Below are 19,810 nucleotides of genomic sequence, written 5' to 3'. Positions count from 1 at the left end.
GCAATTTCATTCAGACACGCAATAAAATAAATAATTTCAGCACACAAATAACCTTTTGATTTCAAGTTAACACACTGAGGAATTCAAACTTTATTATACATCTGTAAAGTCTGGTCACTTCCTGTAATCTAAAAAACGCCGTTGTCTGCCGTTGGTGTAGCGATACTGGCAATTCAGTTTTTCAGGCAATTTAGATAATCCAATACTCCAATAGGAAACAAAAATAAACACAGGGTAAAGGAAAGGTCTTGAGGGACAAAGTCTTTCGAGGGTTCCTTCTTTTTGGCAGAGTTTGCGGCTGGAAAGGGGTAGGGGGAATATATTTGTAGTGAGAAATTCCCCTACATAACAAACACAAAATAGCAAAACAAAACTAGGAAAAAAGCCACAATTAAGAGGGACTAAACAGCGAAGAGAAGATGAAAAAACGTTGTTTAACTCTTATCTAGTTTCCAACACTCCATCTCTGATTCTCCACCTCCAAGAAGTACTAAAGTCAGGAGCCAAGACGCAGCAAAGCTTCAGGCCAGATGCTTGCACCTCCTCATCGTGTGCTACCGTGCAACCCAGCTGGGACTTCAACGTGAAAACTCTCTCAGAGATCTAAGAAGAAACGTGCTAAAAGTAAATTCTCCATAAAACAATTGTGTGGTTTTTATTTTCAACAAAATCCTCCCCCAACATTCACATCTTAGGGCAGAGGTCGGCGAGCTGCGGCTCTGGAGCCGCATGCAGGTCTTAAGAATGTCTAGCGGCTCTCTTAAACTTATATTATAATTATAAAAATATTAAAAAGATGGGGAAAGAAAATATTTTTGTTTAGTTTTCCTCTGTCCCTGGTATCAGGTAATTGAAAAAAAAAGTTTTTCCCTTGAACGCAGCAAAGTCATATATTGCGACGTGAAGTTGTGGCTCTCAGGCTTGAACTCCTGCCTGGAGAAATGATCTGCAATGCAAAGCTCCGGCGCCTCGCTTCTTGACTTTTTTCTTTCCGTTCTTCCCTGTTTGGGAGCTGAACTGTGCGGGCCCAAGGTCTGCCCTAAAGGAGGCAGCCTCATAATCTAACTCTTGTTAGACCACTAATTTCAACAAAGAAGTCACATTAAATGGGTAAGAACACAATCCTCTCATTCGCACCTCTTCAGTAACAAAGTAACTGTTTTTATGAAGTTTTATTTTTGTCAGTACGTATTTGAAATGACACTTGGGAATATTATTTTATTTACGTAACTTTTTCAAAATGCTGCTGTTTCAGTTTTATTAATGCATGCTGTTTTTTAATGCACGCTTTTTGTTGCCTAGATAAGGAGCCCATTATGCATACAGACGCTGCCATACTTAAGAACAATCGTTCGTAAGTTGAATTTGTTTGTAAGTTGCTTCAGTGCTATATTTTGTATGTTTATGGTTTATATAAATATGTTTAAGGCTTATATAAATAACCTCTATTGTTTTGTACTAAAAAATAAACATTTCATAAAATAATATGCTCTATAAAGATAAATAAAGTTGAGTTTAACTTACTTTTGAAAGATGCGCTTCAAGAGGTCCTCCTACGTGTTAGAGTGGCTGAAAAAAAGCGATCCAACCATATTCTCAACCACATCAAGCTTTCTTATTCCACTTTCATTTAAAAAGAAATGGCTCGCCTTTTCTTTACACTTTACATATTGAATGGATGCACGAGATATCAAACAATAGAAATGTCAAAGTTCTTGGCGCGCTGGAGATACAGTATAGAATGTTTACACACCAACTATGAAGAGGAAGCAGATTTTTGCTTCGGGGTGGATGCTGGGTGCCCTCTCACAGTGCCACCACACAGTGGTAGCCACTGAAAGAAGCACTCAATACAAAATCTAATTTTCAGCAATGTCCGGATATTTTTCGACATCCCCCCAAAGAAATGTTCATATCTACCGTTTTACGTAAGTCGAATGGTTGTAAGTAGGGGAGCGTCTGTATTCCATTTTTTTCCAAATGCTCAAAATAAAAATGACATCCAAATTCTATTCCTTTATTGCATTTCTTTCATTTTATCAAAGCAATAAAACATACTTTAATTCATTCATATTGTAATTAAGTTAAACTCGGGCAGTATCCTACAACAGAGAAGTCATGTGGTGCATCATTCTGCACATGCACTGCATCCAACCCATTTATTTTGATAGCAGGCTAATATAGCAAATACAGTATTGATACATACAGCATGTGTTGCATTCATTATAAGGCTTATATAAGGCTTTTAATTGTTTATCGACTCAAGAAGATATATTTTTCTGGGTCCAATATGGCTCTTTAAACATTTTGGCATGCCGACCTCTGGCCCATTGGATGAGCTGCACTGTTTACAGAGCAGTGATCATGCTTACATACAAGTACACAGTCAAACTTTATCCTGGAAGTTGAAGAAAAGGTGTTGAGGATTTTTACCTGATCGCTGATGCCGATGGCGATGTGGCCCACCTTCACTCGCCGCGCCTCTCGTATTTGGAACGTCGTCCCGTTGAAGTCTTTGATGCAGACGTCCACACCTGAACAACAAACGGATCGACAGAATGAGACGATGAGAGAGGGAGAAGACAGACGGGGAAACAGGAGAAGGTGAGACGGACATAGAGACTTCGGTGTCTTACCTTGAAAGCAGCACGGCTGAGGAGGCGAGTGGCATAGCAAGTCCAGGCTGACGCTCTGCTGCCCGTCCCACAGGCTGCTGTCCGAGCAGACTCCGGAACTGCAGTCGTCGGCTGGGCCCAGTGACCAGCGGCCCGAGTCCTGAAGGATGCAAACACAACGGATCATCTTTTCTCTTTCAAACACAAAGCTCCCCCTTTATAGCAGCACCTGAATACAATTTCAATTTAAAACACAATTTCAGTTATACGAGTTTTTTTTTCAAACAAAGATCGACCTCGCTTTATGAGGGAAAATCCAGTTCACAAGCAGCCCTGGAGGCTAACACTACAGACCGCTCAAAACTGCTTACGGCTGGCATCAGCTCGTCCAGTTTGTGCATGCAAACTACTACAGGCCAAAAGTAAAAAGTTGTTCTGTATATTTTTTGTGTGTACGTTCATTCAAAGTTAGAGTAACTTTCATTTTAAGTGTGAAGTAAATGCTTACGTATCAGCAACAGTCTCTCAATGTCATACTTGTCAACCTCCCCCTATTAATTGTTGCATATCCTCCTCATTAAGCCGTAATGAACCTGACAAAAACAACGCGGCACCAGCTTACTCAGAGCAAGACAGAATATGTAGAATACCGCTATTTAAAATTACGTTGTCGTCTGCTACCAGTGAAAATGACGATCCAGATTAGAGCCAAAATGGGCAAGACAAGATGTTCCTGTATAACAATGTTATACAACATACAAAATGTGAAATGTTCAAAAAAACATATAAAATAGTGGGAAGACAAATCAATTGAAAAGTATGTGATCAACACCACTCCCTTCTTGAAAACCTTCGTGTGGTGCGACTGCCTCCATGGTAGGTACTCATAATAAACCTAATACTTGTTAGTATTTATTGTATTCCTGTATATTTTAGGTTGCATTTTAAGTTATCAGAAAGATGTCTTTAATTGCTATTTATCGTTCATTTTGATGCTTTTGGGAGGTCAGGAATGGGAATTCGTTTTTGAATCATTTCAGTCAAATTTGTTTATGACATGAGAAATTCAAGCATGACCCTAGAACGAATTAAGCTCGTGTTAAACAGGACCACTACCCCCTATTGTACTATTGAGTACATTGTGTAAATCAGAATATCACAAGTCTTTATTATCTAGATTTTTTTTGCAATGGGGAAAAAAAACAAACCATGTACGATTGCCTGTTATGTTGAACGATTTTGTCTAGCTATTAAAAAAAAAAAAAAAGTACCACACGAGTCAATTTTGAATAACCTTTTTGTCTGACGGATCCCTGTTGGAATATGATTCACTGCTGAGACAAGTCAAGAGCTGCTCCTGCATCTCGGCAGAGTGGAGCTGGCAAAGGCTGCTGAGATAAAAATCTGCTCCAGCAGGCAGAAAAAAAACACAGAACATACTGAAAAATACAGCCCAAGGACGAGTGAGTGCGAAGCTCACCTCTCTCCAGTTTACGCAACTCAAGTTCCGGAACTGTGTCGGCGATCCGTTTTTTCAACTGCTTGAAGTCGAAAAGGCTTCCTTGTTCACACATGTCGTTTTCCTCTTCTTCAGCGTTAATCAATGGGAACATCACAATTCTGTCCCTTTTCTTCTTCTCATTGTCTACATCCTGGACTGGCGGGGAGTCCGGAGGTTTGTTGGCAAAATAAAGGGGTTCTATGTATGATGTGCTCCAGGGATTGTTAAGCCCACCAACTGTGTGAAAATGGTACAGTTAAAAAATGTTAAGGCCAGTAATCATTGAACCTGTTTGGTAAAACGTATTATCTTATGAACTAGTCCACCAAAATCAGTCATTCATTAAGTTTTTTTTTTAATACAGAGTTAATGCAAGAGTAAATAAGGCATGGGTATCCAATACACCGATCGCGATCTACCAGTCAACCGCAAAGACAGTGAAGGTATATTAAAAATTAACAAAATAAAAGTCACCCAATTACTGTAACTCCTTACTATAAAACCACTTGATTGACATACAAGGCAGTTTGAATGTACACACATTTGTAGCAGTGGTCCGCAACCTTTTCTGTACCGTGGACCGATTTTACGTCAGACAATATTCTCGTGACCCAGCCCAATAATAACATTAGTAATAATATTGTCATCAATGATAATACTAATATGAATAAATCTGCATCCACTGTGCCATTAGACCAACTATATAGATGACAAGGGAAAAGGCATTAAAAGTTCATTCATCATCACACCGTTTTTACTCACAGTACCACATTGTACGGCATTGTTTTGGATGAACCTTTTCCCATAATGCTCCATTACATTGAAGTACGACGTTGCACCGTATGTAAAAATTATCTGATGAAGTGATAAAATCTAATGTTTGTCATTTATATTCCCAGTGCCATAGTGGTTAGGATATGGTGCTCTTACCACAACAGTCCTTGGTATTACAATACTGCCGAGAATGATGCAATTACGATATTTATTGAATGTGATTTTTGCATTCCGGAGATGGAATAAGAGCTTGCTCTGTCCACTCCACGCATCGGCCCGGTATTGCAGTACCTCCGGGAACGGTGCATTCGCAATGATCGCAGCAAGGCTTTAGGGCTAGGACCTTAGCTTGGCCTTTTGGCTGAGAGTAAGTGTCCCGGCTCCTAGGCTTTGTAGCGTATTATGAACTGACCGATAACGGATAATGGATAATGAATAACGAAGATAGATCAATAACCCTTAAAAACCCCAAACCCCAACAGTCCGAATTCAGTTACCATTGCATCCAATGCCAAGAATATGGGGTCAGTGGTATTTGTTGACTGATCAATCATTGCTCAAATACGGTAATATAGTACCTAGTGCATATTTTGCGCACCCACACTTTGAGGTTGTTTTGTGTCTACACAAATAAATACGTTAGAGCAAAAAAAGAAAGCACTTTTTTTCTCTTTCTGTGAGGCCCGGTACAAAACGAGCCGCGGCTGACCACTGATTTATAGTCCCAAGAGTGTATTCACCTTGCTTGAGGGCTCTTCCTACACGTTCCTTCATGTCAGCGGCTGACGCTCTCTTATCGGGATCCTTTTGCAATCCCGCTTTGATTAACTCTGCTGTGAGGGGGCTGCAGTCGAGTGGGACCTCCCGGAGCGGTGGTGGCTCATTGGCGATCTGTTCACAATCTAGAGTCACTAAAGTGCTTGTCAGGCATGAGGGAATTAAAACACCTCATGTCAAGTAATCCCGCGATTTTCAGGGAGGTTGATTTTGAAAAATGGCCCGTGATGGTCAAAACCCGCAAAGTAGAATCCTTCATTTATTTATTTAATGATTTTGTTATTTAGTTATTACTTAAGATCAAGCCCAACTCACAGGCTCAAGTATTTGTTCAACAAATTAAAGTACTGTACTTACTATTTGATGCTTCACATACAGACAAATGCCAGCTGCTGTTAGCCACAAGCAGCGAAGGAATGCAATGGCAAAACAAAGTAACCAGAGCAGGCGTGTTGGCATCATTTTTAAGCAGACTTGATTTTTTTTTCTTCGTTTAATGCGCGGCCTATCGGGTTACTGTTGTGAAGTTGAACGAGAAATAACTTAAAAACTGGATAAATACATCCATTTTAATTTTCTATGACGAAACGGTGAGGCATAGCCATACCTTCCTCCCCTGACTGCATGTCACTGGAATATATAGTCCACCTGGCAGTTGAAATACCTTTAGGAAAAGTCTACAGGTGTAATATCTGGTCCAAGGTTGACACCCGTTGAGCATGTGCAGTAACATGCAGCAGCTGCTCCACACATCTGCTCTGGCTCCACGGGGTTCACCCTTCACCACTTCGGGGGGCATGTGAGTCTCAGTACCTTTCAGGTCTGCTTTCAATAGGACGGCAAATGGTGAGAAATGCGGTATATCACATTTCACGGATCCCCTCCTTTAGAACAGTCTTACCTCTGGAACTGCTGAGACTCTGCCCGTTAGTGTCCAACCTTTCGGCGTGACCAAAGTCGCACAAGAAGACATCTCTGGTGTCCTCCGACAATAAGACATTGTCAGCTAAGGAACACAATATTTTGTTTTTAGCTTCGGCACCGTCATTGACTTTATGCATTCTCAAAGGACTCAATGTTTCCCATACATAGGAAGCGTCTGGCTGGCCGGCAGGGTTTAATTTGTCCTGCCAGAATCTCATAAACTTGTATCAAAAGATTTAATGATTTTAAATATATAAAAATGGGAAGTTAATAACATTTAGATTTCTCATCATATGATAATCACAAACGCCATGGTGTGTATTTGTGGTACGCTGGTCAGTCGCACTCTACCCCTAAAGCGCCAGTCTGTGTTTGTTCTGCCCCACCAGTACCGTGATTTGACAGCTGGGTAATATGTGACATTGAGGAGCGTCACGTTTTCCCCAAGTTGAACATTTTTCCAATTCTCGGCGACCAGAAAAAAACGTTTCGCACTGAGCATTACATCCAAAGACGGGATCTTTTTTTCGCCTATAAGGCATGCGTTACAATAACCTCCTGTAAACCATTGAAGAACCTGCATCGATCACAAAAGCAGCGTTACTGTTATTTAATACTGTAATTTACCAAATTGCAGATATGAACATTTAATTAGATTTAAAACTCATCTCAGTGATATGGTTTGTTTACTTGCAGATAGGATAGCCTAAAATAGTAAAGCACCGGAACAACAGTTATTTTTAGTCAAATTAAATGACGAGCAGATTTAGCTCATTTAGCCTGCTATGTGGGTGTGACTTATTTGCAAATTCATTGCATTTCATAACTCGTGTATCTACAATTCAATAATTCATAGATCTAGCTACTTGATTTTTCTCTAAAAATGCAGTAGATCGATGCATTTGAATTTAAAAAGTTCAACATTTTCTTTCTCTGAGCATGCCCCCCACATTGTACACCTACCACGGGCTCACAAAATTGTATGGGAAACACTGAAGCACTGTTTAATTGAAAACAGAGTATCTGGGCAAGGTCAGAACAGCAAGGGGATTAAAGACCAGTGAGTGCCAAAAGTACACTAAAACCATTTGGGTGTTATGGACTTTTAGTTCGAACATCAGTTTCTTAACACTATTGCTTATTTTGTAGTGACTTCCTCCTCATCATATCATTTCTCCCTCTCTCTATTTTTACCCTTGCATCGAGCATGCACCTTGGCTTCCCAGCAGTGGCTGAGTCACAATGGGGAAATTCCCCAAACCGGCTGCCGCTGTCTTTAGGCTAGGACACAGGTGCTTTAAATCCATGTGGGACGTATCGTCCAGATGAGGGATAATTCAAGTCAGAGCTGTTATTGTACTCTTGTCACAGAGCTGAAAATGTAGGCTGACCAATGAGTTGCAATCAAGTATTTATGGCAGGAGACAGTTTCAAATTGCGTATAGCTGTTTTAAAGCTCAGTAAGATCAGACTTACACCAGAACTTCAGGCTCACCCATGCAAACACTGCATATGTTTGAGAAGTTTAATTCACATTTTACAAAAATAGACAAAGATACCTTTTACATCAAGATGCACCACTTTCTTCTTAGTGAGGTACTCAAGCGCAGTCGCAACTTGCAGCAGGTAGTAGAGGCTCAGATCTTCTGGCAACCGTCCCCGCTGGATTATGAGCTGGCCCAGTGAGCCTAGAAGAGCATCATTTTAATATATATCACCGCAAATTCACACGGTGATTGTGGGCAGGGTTGTAAAGGCGCTTGCCAGATTTGTGGTCCATAAGGAAAAAAACGTAAGGCCCGTCTCGGACGACTCCAAAGAGTTCCAGAATGCGAGGAGATCGGAGGGCACTCCACGTGCTCGCTTCCTCGCTATTGAACCTCTTCAGCGCAATCTGGGAGTCAAGCATACATGTAACTAAATATCCAAACAGGACGCTGAATTGCAGTTTTACCTTTTTGACAGCAAACTTAAAGCCTGTGTTGACATCGTGAGCGGCGTGGACTTCGCCGTAGGAGCCTTCCTTGATAAACTCTGACAGGACAAACTCGCTTCCTTCCTTATACTCTGAGTCAACAGGCCGAATGTTCTGATAGGGGGGATATTTTGTAGAATTGACATTCGCTTGAATGAACTACTGTAAATATTTGGCTCCTAGAAGTAGTTTCCAAACTGTGTGTGAAAAATAAAGTTAATCTTTAAATATCTGCCTCTCTCGCTTAGTGAGCCTTTCAGTAGGTGTTGTGTCAATTACAAACTCAATTTATTATTTAACACTGTTTACATTCTGGCAAGAAAACCCTGAATATTTTCAATACTCAAATTTTCCACGGCATGCCTTTTATAGATAGAATCTTTGATCATATAATTCCTGCTCAGACTAACACATCTAAAATACCTATATTGAGACAATTCTATTTAGAAAAGACATTAAACGCAGGCCCTAGTATATTGCATTTCAGAAAGAGCGTAACCAGTGTGTTTCTGTGCTGCCGTTTTTGGAACTAAGGATTGGCAGTTTATTTTGTCAGACAGTCAGATAAAGTATTGATAACCTTTCTGGGTAGCAGTTCTCAACTCACCAATAGCGGTGTCTTCTGTTAGTAAATTTCAAAAATAATTCAAATTCAATAGGAAAATTGGTTTCCCGCATTTATTCCAGTATAGCCCGCCTCGGTGAAGTCATCAGTCTCGTCTCACACCGCTATCCAGGTTTCTTTCCCTGTCCGTATTTATTTTTAATTGTACAAGCAAATGATTTGGATATTGTTTCTAATAATAGACCGCAGGTGTCTTGTGGGTCGAGAAATGCATTCAACGGTATGTGATTATGTTCAGTGTTGTTGTTGAACGAAATGTAGTTTGACTTGCCAATATGGATTTGATGGCATGCATTGTACATTTTATAGGCTTATATTTCGCTATAGAAGAAATCTTGAGTGTTATGCCAGACTGTGCCTGACAAATGGAAATGAAATGAATGCATGCAGTCCAAAGAACAAACGTCAGTTGTTTAAATGTTAAAAACCTCAGTAACCTAAATATATTTCACAAAAATGCACATCTTGCTTGATTCGTGAATGTTTTACTGCGGCTAATGAGTCTGTTCTTGGTTTACAAGGATACAATTTGTATTTGATTTAAATGTACTATTTATATGCCTGTCCTAAAAAAAATGGACAGAGGTTTATTCATAGATGTATGTCTCTACTTACCAAACCTGCGCCTAATTGATTTTACTGCAAATCTACAGAATGTTCAATAACGGATTTCACTGTACAATTGTCTTCTGTATGTAATCATTATCAAGATAATTAAATCAACTTAATGCTAAGTTTAAGAAAAAAAACAATATCTGATTACTCAACTAATCATTTCAATAGTCTAATCAACTGTTGAAATTGTCATTAGTTGCAGCCCTACATTGCACAAATGCCGTAATATACTGCCATGATACACCTAAGCATGTCACCCAAGCCTTTGTTTATTACACCCACCCGAATTTGTAGTTATTTTTTTAAGGTAAAAATGTGCATTTTGTAATCAAATAAATACGGTAAATGCAATAATTAACATAGGCATCGTCTCCCCCGCAAAAAAACTCACTTGGTTATAAAAAATTATCCCCTCGTTTTTAGGTGACAGCCACTTGTCTTCTTCCTCCTCCCATGCACTGCGCTCCACCTCTTTGAAGAAGGGCCCTGCATAGCACGGGTCGCCCTGGCTCACACTTCCTCGCAGGCCAACGAGAGCCAGTGAGCAGTCGCCTGCGCTGCTGAGCGAGTCGCTGTCTGCCCCAAGGGAGCAGAGGCTATGCAGGGCACCCTGGAATGGTCCAGTCCAGCCCAAAGGGTAAAAGCTGGAGTCTGGGTTGTAGAGCTTGTTTTCAAAGGCATTGAAAGAGGGTGCTATATCTTCCTCCACCTCTGAGTACTCCACACTGCAGAAGCACGAGGAACTGAGGGGACTTATTCTTCGAAGAGAATCATCCTATGTCAGAGAAAAGCGCGATATTAGGTAAAAGCTGATTTATGCACCGTATGCCCCAGTCACGTTTAATTGCTTGCATTATCACCACATCCTGTTTCTGCCGGGTGATTATAATACACATTTTTTTAGTTGATGCTGTCACACAATTTTTAGTGACAACTCTCTGATAACACATTTGCGGCAAAAATAATTCAAGAGGTCAAGACATTTCTGATCACTTCATCAAAACATTGAACTTACTAGGATGTGCTCCAGGGAACTCCCGCTCTCCTGTTCAGGAACTCCAGAAGATACACTGGTATTTGTGTAGTATCTGTTGTGTTGCTCCGACTCCTCATCATTCTTTTTCTTCTCGCAGGAGACTTTCTTCCGGCCTTTGCGCTTAAACCGTTTCCGGGGCTTCTTCTTTAGGTCGAGCAAGGCCGGCGCTTGGACTGAGGCCGTTGTCGGACACGCCACATTATTGTGCTCTGGCCGCAGACTGAAGCAAAAGTATGCCTTCATTCAGACAACGTCACCCATGCTGTGATGAAAGTGCAAATGATACCTGACACTTAAACAGTTAGAGGGGAAGATGTAAGAACGCTCCAAGCAAGATGGACTGAATTCCTGGGAGTCCTGGGTTTCACCTGAAGAAGAGGGCCGTGTTAATTGATAACAGTTTAGAATTCTTTACGAATTATGGAATTTGCAAGATTACATTCAGCCTGTGCAATGAAGCGGGAGCTCTTCAGCTGTGTCTCTCCAACTTGCTCAGCGGTGCCCTGAGTCAGCACTTTGTTCAACAGCGGGCTCAAATGTGCAATGTAGTCCACTTTGTTGATCTTCCACTGGTCTTCATCATCCTCTTCTCCTCCTAGCTGTTGCTGCTGGTGCCGATTTTGGTGATGTTTTGTTCCTTTCTCCACAGCTGTGCATTTTGGGAATGAGGTCTTCAGGTCGGCCAGCGGTGACCCAGAGAACGGAGCCGTGGAATTGAAGATCCTTTGTCTCACTGCCATATTTACTGCTAAGCAAAAACATACTGAGTTTTTACTTGCATTATTATTTTTTAGATGGCAGCCAGTGAAATCTCTGGGAAAATATTGACACTTTAAAGCAGGAATCAACCGAAAGGGCCTCCTAGTGATATTAAGTTGGGCCAGGTATGGTCTCAACAGAACACACAGCATTTTAGATTAATATTGTGTCCATAGATCAGGGATTGGAAACCTTTCTGACCCAAAGAGCCACACCATATATTTTAAGACAAAATTCAACAAAACCACAAAACCCGCAATCTAAACAAAAGCTAATATTTGAACACAATTTATTTCACTGTGTGACATTAGACGCTTTGATAAAATATATGAAATAATAATGCTGGAACCTGTGTCCTATGTAAAAAAAATATACCACTTTAAAATTGTCACCCAATCGCAGTAAATAATGGTTTAAAAACAAAGTGCAATCAATCCAGTCCTTTGGTAAAAATGTCCAAAAATAGTGCAAACGAGTATACCAACGTATTACCTTCAGTGCAGAAGGCGCTGGGCAAAGGAGAATGAGTGATTGCCCCCTGTGTATAGCTCAGCCCATTCCAACCGCTCACCCAATTAAATTGCTCTGGGTGATTTGCTTGAGCTTCTGGGTGAAACGTTTGAATTGAGTTAAAGTTTTTTCTGTGGATTTTAATCATACAGTGTTTCAACAATAAACATAGATTGTTTAATAAGCTTCCATGTAAAGGATTCTTTAGCGATTTACAGCCACAACTGGGTCTGTTGGTGTGACACCCTAACTGTAAACGGTAGTTAAAATTGTGTCCTGTATACTGGACCAAACCTTTTATACCAGGGGTGGCGAACATGTGGCTCTAGAGCCGCATGCGGCTCTTGGCCAATAAGAATGCGTCTCTTTGCCTCATCATATTTTCTATATACTGTGGCTCTTTGCCTTGTTTAATGTTTCGTTTTTTTGTGTGTATTGAGGGTGGACACTTTCCTTGAAATCAACAAAAGAACAATACTTTTTGTATCGTAAGGAGAGGAGTGTGTTATGGGAAATAATATGTTCTTAATTGTGTGTGTTTGTGTGTGTCTGTCATGGCAGGTCAGTGTGTGGTGTGGCTATTTGACTATCACAGTTAAAAATGTTGTCTCTTTGTGTCAAACTTTTTTGCTACCCCTGTTTTATACATTAATATTGTCCTGGCCTGCATGTGCAACAACCAGCTCTGCATGAAGGAATATGTTAAAAAATTGCACAAGTTCTATTTTATCTCCGAGCCAAATGTACTCATGAAAAGATCCATAAATAGACTCCCGACCCCTGCTATAGATTATAATTTGAGAACCAAAATCCATTTGGTTTTATCGATCCCCTCGCAAGATTATTTTAAAAGTTGGTGTCAAGGGAAAAAAAAAACATCAATGTTGCTGATGCTTCCGCTAAAGATCAATCATGGCTCTGCTTCAGAAAGCAAGGGAACAATCATTGATTGATATCAGTGATCAATGTGATAGTTCCTTCGCACAAACCCTCCAAAAGCCCGCTAAAGACAAAGATTTGGCTTATGAATTCTTTTTCTACAAATAACGTAAATTCCGGACTGCAGAGCGCACCAAATTAAATGCCACATGCAAAATTTAAGGAAGAAACTCAACTTTGTTTTTCTACAAGCCGCACGGATTTTAAGTTGCAGGTTTAAACAGCCCAAAGAAAATGAACTCATTTACAGCCATTCCCCCCCCCAAAAAAAAAAAAATCTGCAGGAAAATGTCTAGTACAAAAAAGTAACGCATTGTGCCGCGATTTATCTATTTGTTTGCGGACTGTGTCCGCAGCTGTCAATTGAGCTAAATTGTCTTTATGGTCAATTGTATCAACGTGAAACATGGTACGCAACGAGATAAGACATGACACTCAAGGTCAAATATATAATAAAGACTTTAAAGAGAAAAATAAGAAATAAGACTGGCAGGATAAGTAGGCAAACATATTTACAAAGTAGTGCTTAGAGATTGGCCTAAGATATTGTATAATAATAGTGCAATGAAAGAATAAATAATCGTAACAGGACAACAGTGGTTCCCAAAATCAACCTGGGCCGGGACCATCAGTGAGTTGTCCAAAAAGCCCCCGGACCCTGAACCAAAACTTCACTAATACTGTAGAGCTGAACACAGCGAGGCCATTTTGGTACGGATAAATACTAAATTTTAGTGGCTCATGTGCTCTTGCCTTTTGTTTATGCCCAATAATCAAAAGGGGGTTCAACACTGGTAAGAGCAATTATCATTTATGTTTATTAATTGCATGACAGAAAATTAAGAATGTTACCACAATATTCCAATTTCCTGAAAAAGTTCTGTTTAAAGTCTTCAAGTAGCTAAAATGTGTTATTTTAATATTGTTTTATTTCCTGTCCTACTATGCTATTGTGACTAGCCTTGAAAACTCAATCAAACTAGGCTATTTATAGCCATGCCAACTTGATTCAGCAACAGTGTTATTTTCAGGAAAGGAAGAAGAAACAAACAAGTCTAATAGCTAACTGCACTACTGTATCCAAAACAAAATCAAAAACGATTTTTGGTGAGTGTTTGCGGCTTCTCACCGCCAAATTCATAACACATATGTTGTGTAATGCTCAATGTTTCTTGACTGATCGGAAAGACACAGGTAAATTGTATCAGCCCTGCCAAAAAGTTGTGTTGCTAATGACTCAAGTGCTTGGTTTCAGTTGGGGAATTGCATGACCATTTAAAACGGGCCAGACACCAGAATGCTTAGCAGTTGGCAAAGTACAGTAATTACATTTGACTTCTATAGAAAAAGACATCCAACAGTCCCTTCCTTCCAGAGGCAAATGGGTAGTTTCTAGGCAAAAACAGCAACAGATGAACTTTTTAAGCGAAAGCATCCCTAACCGAACGTCTCCCTCTAATTTACTGCAAAAAAAGAAAATCTGTAAGGTCTTTCCTTTGTGTTCTTGATATCTACTGTACTGTTGGAGCCATTTGGTGGGAGGAGTCTGGTGATTTAGGCGGATCACTCCCAACAGCTGTTTGGTTAAAAAAGTGTGATGCTAGGCCGTTACAATAGCTAAAATACATCTGTTTGGATCGATGTGATTCAAATAAGTCATTATCACCTGTGAGCAAAGGCGCTTATAATGTTTTTGTTTGAGATCTAAGTATGTATATATCAGTGGTGGGCCATGCTGGCCTAAATAAGATCTGAATCATGTGATGTTAATTTTCTCCATCAATACATATTAAATAATTCCAAGTTGTCTGTATGCTTCCTTTTATTGTTTCTCCTTGGTTGCGCAGTTTCCAAATGTGTACTTTCATATTTAAATATTTAACTGCATTTTCAGCCCTTTGTTGTTACTAGGCTCAGAAAACCGGAGGCCTTCACAAAAAAATTCTAAAGGCCGGTTCCCATAATATCAGTCTTCGATAACCTGTTGGTTTAGCCATTCAGATTCCGAGTTGGCGTGTGAACATCAGCTAACTGACGTTCAGAAACGTCACCGGTTTCACAAATTATGATTGGCTAGAGGGAGGTAATCCACCAGAGCAATGGTGCCAACAGCCCTTAAACCTGAAGGAAAAGAGCTGCACAAAGAAATACAATATATTGTGTTGATTTAATAGAAAAAGGTCGGACAGATTCGAAGGGAGCAAGCCAGAGACTAATTGTGATTAAGGGCTATACAAATAAAAATTACTTGACTTGACTTGACAAGTGGGATAAGGTTTTGTCCACCACTTCCAGCATCGAGGTAAGATCTCAAGCCCAAGCCCGACCCGAATATCTGGCTGGTACGTTGGGGTCGGGCCAAGCTTTCGCTCGCTGCCTTTTTTTATTATCCACCTGTCATTGTTCATTGTCACTGTTCATACAGTTGTTTAATAGTAGTAGTAGTAGTAGTAGTAGTAGTCATAGTCATTGTGGTAGTAGTAGTAGTAGTAGTAGTAGTCATAGTGGTAGTAGTATAATTAAATATTAAATGCTGATTACCAATCATTTGGTTATTTTATTAAGATATATAAGATGATTATTGGGTAATTTAACACATAATTCACTCTACTAATAGCCATTTGGAAGGAAGTAGATAAAGTCCTACCAATCACCTTGTGCGAACAAAACACAAAATCAAATTTAGTGATCAATTATGATTCACTTTTGTAGTATGTGGTATATGTGCTTTTTGTCAATAATTTTGGTGTATTACAACTAGTCCTCTAATCTCTAGAGCAAGGGCCGAGAACCTATGGCTCTCGAGCCATATACGGCTCTTTTCATAAGTACATTTCGCTCGGTGATAAAATGCTAACTTGGCAGATTTTTCTATCGTGTTTCACATCTGGAAAGCCCTCTGATGGGTTTAGTGCATGCATTGGAAAATCAATTCAAGATGGTTCCGTGTATGTATATAAAGGCACAATTTTACCTACGGTTTACAGTCATGGTGTCACACCAACAGAACCTGTTTTGGCTGTAAATTGCTAAAGAATCCTTTATATGGAAACTCATTAAATAATGTATGCTCACTGTTAAGACACTTTAGAATAAAACGCTTCACAACAAACTATAATTACCCAGCAACGCTAGCCAAGCACACAAAACAATTTGATTGGGTGAGCGGTAGGGGTAGGCAGAGCTATGGAACACAACACACTCCTCTCACACGCGTCCACTGCGCTAAAGGGATATACATCGATAAAATTTTTGTTTGCAGTTTTTGTGGAATATTACCAAAATAACTCATCTTGCACCTTGTTTTGAAACCATTTTATACGGTTAAAAAAGTAACTGTGGGAGTCAAGTTTAAAGTGGTTGATTTGTTAATGTGGCACACAGGCTCTGGCATTATTATTATTCCATAAATGTTGTCAACAAATCATCTAACGTCACACTGAGAAATAAAATGCGCTGAAAAATTAGCTGTTGTCTGGATAGCGGGTTTGGCGATTTTGCTGAATTTTGGCTGTTATGGTATGGCTCTCTCTCAGAAAAAAAAAATCTAAATAATTTGCTATTATGGCCCGAACCCTGCTCTGGTGTGTTGTCAAATCAGATATATTGTACTTTACAGTAGATAAACATCCATCCATTATCTGCACCACTTATCCACAATAGGGTCGCAAGTATGCTGCAGCCCATCCCATCTCTGGTTGCCAGCCAGTCGCAGGGCACACGGAGACAGACAACTCGCTCGCTCATTCATACCTAGCGACAATTTCAGCCGGCCAATTAACCTAAAATGCATGTTTTTGGAATGTGGAAGGAAACCCACACAAGCACGAGGGGGAACATGCAATCTCCACACAGGTAGGTTTGATCACATGACCTCAGAAATGTGCCGCGAACACCCTAACCACTCAGTCGCCGCGCTGCTCAGTAGATAAACAATATGGTGGACAGTTGTTACAAAAAGAACAAAAAACATTCACTGAGTAACTTACAGGTTTGGTACACCTATTTCATGGCCCAATTCTAACAATTTTAAGGTCTTTTGAAGTCAATTCTTAATTTCTCTAGTACCATCAAAAGATCATGCATTTTGCAAGACACACGATTTACAATTATATCTGTGATTTACATATGTGATTTTTTAATTTTGCGTGTGCATTTCTCAAGACATATGATTTTTAGATAATGAGTAAATCGCGAATATTTTCATTGATCTAAACAATACGTAGGTAAATATTTTTGAGACAAATCTATCCTTATATAGGGGTTAGGTAAAAATTATGGTAATATGTAGCTTACATTTGCAGTTGCAGGAAGTTTTACCCATTGCAATTTACCACTGAGGAACGCTACCTTAATTTTCTGCATGGCTAATAACAAATGTCCATAACTGATACATAATCCTTGCACTAATACAATTTCATAGTGCCCTGTTCTGGAGTAGCATGCACCTGTCCCGAAAGGGATAATGACGATTCATATGGAAATGCCATTCAAACTGATGCCAACTGCTATTAATCATGAGGAATTAAATGTACTGGCAAAACAAAGCCACCACAGAGCAGTGTCAGCCTTATTTTAAAGTAAACTTGTTGAGAAACATGGCAACAATTTCAAGCACTTACCAAATTCAAGCACATTTAATTCGTCGAGGACACGACATTAGAAATCAAGCATTTTCAATGAATTTAAGCCACGAATTTAGCACAGTTGTACATTTTAAATTATATTATGATTTTTTTTCCCTAGCACAGTCAAAAGTTCAATGTTAATGCAGCTTTAAAAGATTAAGGTTTTGCGTTAAAGCTGAAAATAACGTTGATAGCACTAGTTTAGTCGATTATCAGTGCAATTACACTGTTAGCACTAGTGATGCGATTCTAACATTAGGTAATACATTATTAAATAACAACAAGTCTTTAGGTAAATATTTATTAGTTTACTATGGGATTTGTCTGGTTATACTATATTGTGAATAAGCATGGGAAAAGACGTAATTTGTTTTTCTGAAAAAGTAAAAATACAGGCCTAAAGGTTTTTTTCTCGCCAAGCAACTTTACCGACACCAAAAAACCTGACAAAGATTTGGACAAGTTGGGAAAAAATATAAGCTATAGGAACTTTTATGTTCATTTTCATGAGGCGTTGAAATTATTTTCTTGATTTGTTCCTTATTTTACCAGTCTTTTTTCCTGCTCAAAGTATGGGCAAAAGAAGAAAACATCCTTGCCGACCGGAAATTGTCCGAATGTAGTTTTGTTTTGCAACAAATGTTAACTCGCAGAAAATGCGACGAAGGAGACAATATTAAGACACAAAAAACACTCCCAAAAGTGAATCCTGCCTTATTTTTTTTTCACTTACCGAGTGTCCGAGTGGTAGGCGTTGGTCGTTTGTCTTCTATGGAAAAGTAAGTTTGAGAGAATTCTAAAGTTTTCCTTGTGGATTTTTTTTTTTTCAAAATAAATGTTAAACTCAGACTTGGACTATATTTGGCTATGAAAGTTTATAAAAACCTTGATAAAATATAGTATAACAATATTAACCAAAGTTTATTTCTTTAAGTATCTCGCATCAGGACCTTTATTTTTATTTTACAAATAGCTTGGTTATTTTAGTTTGAAACAAAAATAGATTCGTGTTGTCGGGAAGGTTTACACAGGAGCTTGACTTATGTTCTGCTTTTATTACAGTTCTTCATGATCAGGCATTGAGTACATGAAGAATTTGTGCGACTAGGGCACCCACAAATTCAATCCAGACACCCCCACAAATTATTTCATTTTCAAAACTTTCTTTAAATAAAGGACAGGATAGGGTTAAATACGATGAAAGACGCTGGATAAACTATAAAAAAAGTAAAACCAAAAAGGTGAACAACGCAGCGTCTAAAATACTCGACTGCCTTGAAATGTTTGATTCCTAGCATAGTGATTTTTGTGATACTTAATTCGTATCCGGTAATAAAACTTGGTGTTTGAGAACACAGAGGTAAAACCTTTATTTATTAATCAATGTTCTGCACTGCTTTTCCTCAGTTAGGTCGCATGGGTGCTCGAGCACAGGCATCTACGGGCAGTGGGCAGGAAAAACCCTGAACCGGTGACCAGACAGTCGCAGGGGGCACAGAGACAGACGACTCACTCCCTCATTCACACCTAGGGACAATTTGCACCGGCCACTTAACCTGACATGGAATTTTTTGGAATGTGGGAGGAAACCGGAGTGCCCGGAGGAAACCCACGCAGGCACGGGGAGAACATACAAACTCCACACGGGGAGGCCGTAGTAGCTGGACCTGAACCCTGAACCTCTGCACTGTGGGGCTGCATCCTACAAACCCAGCCGGTATGCCGCCCTGTTATTAATCTATTTAAATGAATGCATTATTTTTTTCAATGAATGAACTATGTTTTATGTGGTTGTTGGTGGAAGGGAAGAGAGATAAGACACTGGATGTTTGGCACCTCCAATGCTCTGAACTTAAAATCGCCCTGGTAATACGTAATGCAAACGACCCCGTGCTTTAGTGTAAGACTGGAAGAGAAAACATTTTAGTAGTAAAAGTGATCAACGTGCAATGTTTTTGGTCTTATTCAATGTTCCTTAAAATCCGAATTTTGATTACATTATCGACGAGAGTTAACTGAAAAGACACACCAAGCCCAATTGTACCACTAGATGGAGGCACAGTCTGAAGAACATTGCCGGCTTGCGATTCTGCAGAAGAGCTAATTCCATTCAAAAGGACTTCTCTCATCCC

At 39.6% G+C, this 19,810-nt stretch overlaps 1 protein-coding gene and 1 non-coding gene across 3 annotated transcripts; one reads left to right on the top strand and one right to left on the bottom strand.

Moving 5' to 3' along the window:
• Positions 1-66: 66 nt before the first annotated feature.
• Positions 67-18,439, bottom strand: map3k14a (mitogen-activated protein kinase kinase kinase 14a). Of its 2 annotated transcripts, none has more exons than XM_088330768.1 (16): positions 18,412-18,439; positions 11,282-11,590; positions 11,129-11,210; positions 10,822-11,062; positions 10,198-10,581; positions 8,546-8,680; positions 8,356-8,485; positions 8,151-8,279; positions 6,569-6,673; positions 6,332-6,492; positions 5,631-5,781; positions 4,096-4,353; positions 3,910-4,019; positions 2,637-2,775; positions 2,434-2,534; positions 67-603 (listed from the first exon to the last, which is right to left on the bottom strand). In XM_088330768.1, exons 2-16 carry the CDS (start codon positions 11,580-11,582, stop codon positions 442-444), a joined length of 2,589 nt encoding a protein of 862 aa, XP_088186894.1. In that variant the 5' UTR covers positions 11,583-11,590; positions 18,412-18,439; the 3' UTR covers positions 67-441. The 2 variants fall into 2 exon arrangements, with proteins under 2 accessions (XP_088186894.1, XP_088186901.1); XM_088330775.1 differs by having other exon boundaries at positions 6,332-6,489.
• Positions 5,004-5,203, top strand: LOC148373978 (U2 spliceosomal RNA). Its single transcript, XR_015848392.1, has one exon. It is a non-coding gene; the product is annotated as a U2 spliceosomal RNA (small nuclear RNA).
• Positions 18,440-19,810: the final 1,371 nt, after the last annotated feature.

The sequence above is a fragment of the Urocampus carinirostris genome, chromosome 1 (assembly GCF_059441175.1).
Source record: "Urocampus carinirostris isolate Australia breed hairy pipefish chromosome 1, RoL_Ucar_1.0, whole genome shotgun sequence".
Lineage (NCBI taxonomy): Eukaryota > Metazoa > Chordata > Actinopteri > Syngnathiformes > Syngnathidae > Urocampus > Urocampus carinirostris.
This window is presented reverse-complemented; position numbering and strand designations above follow the sequence as displayed.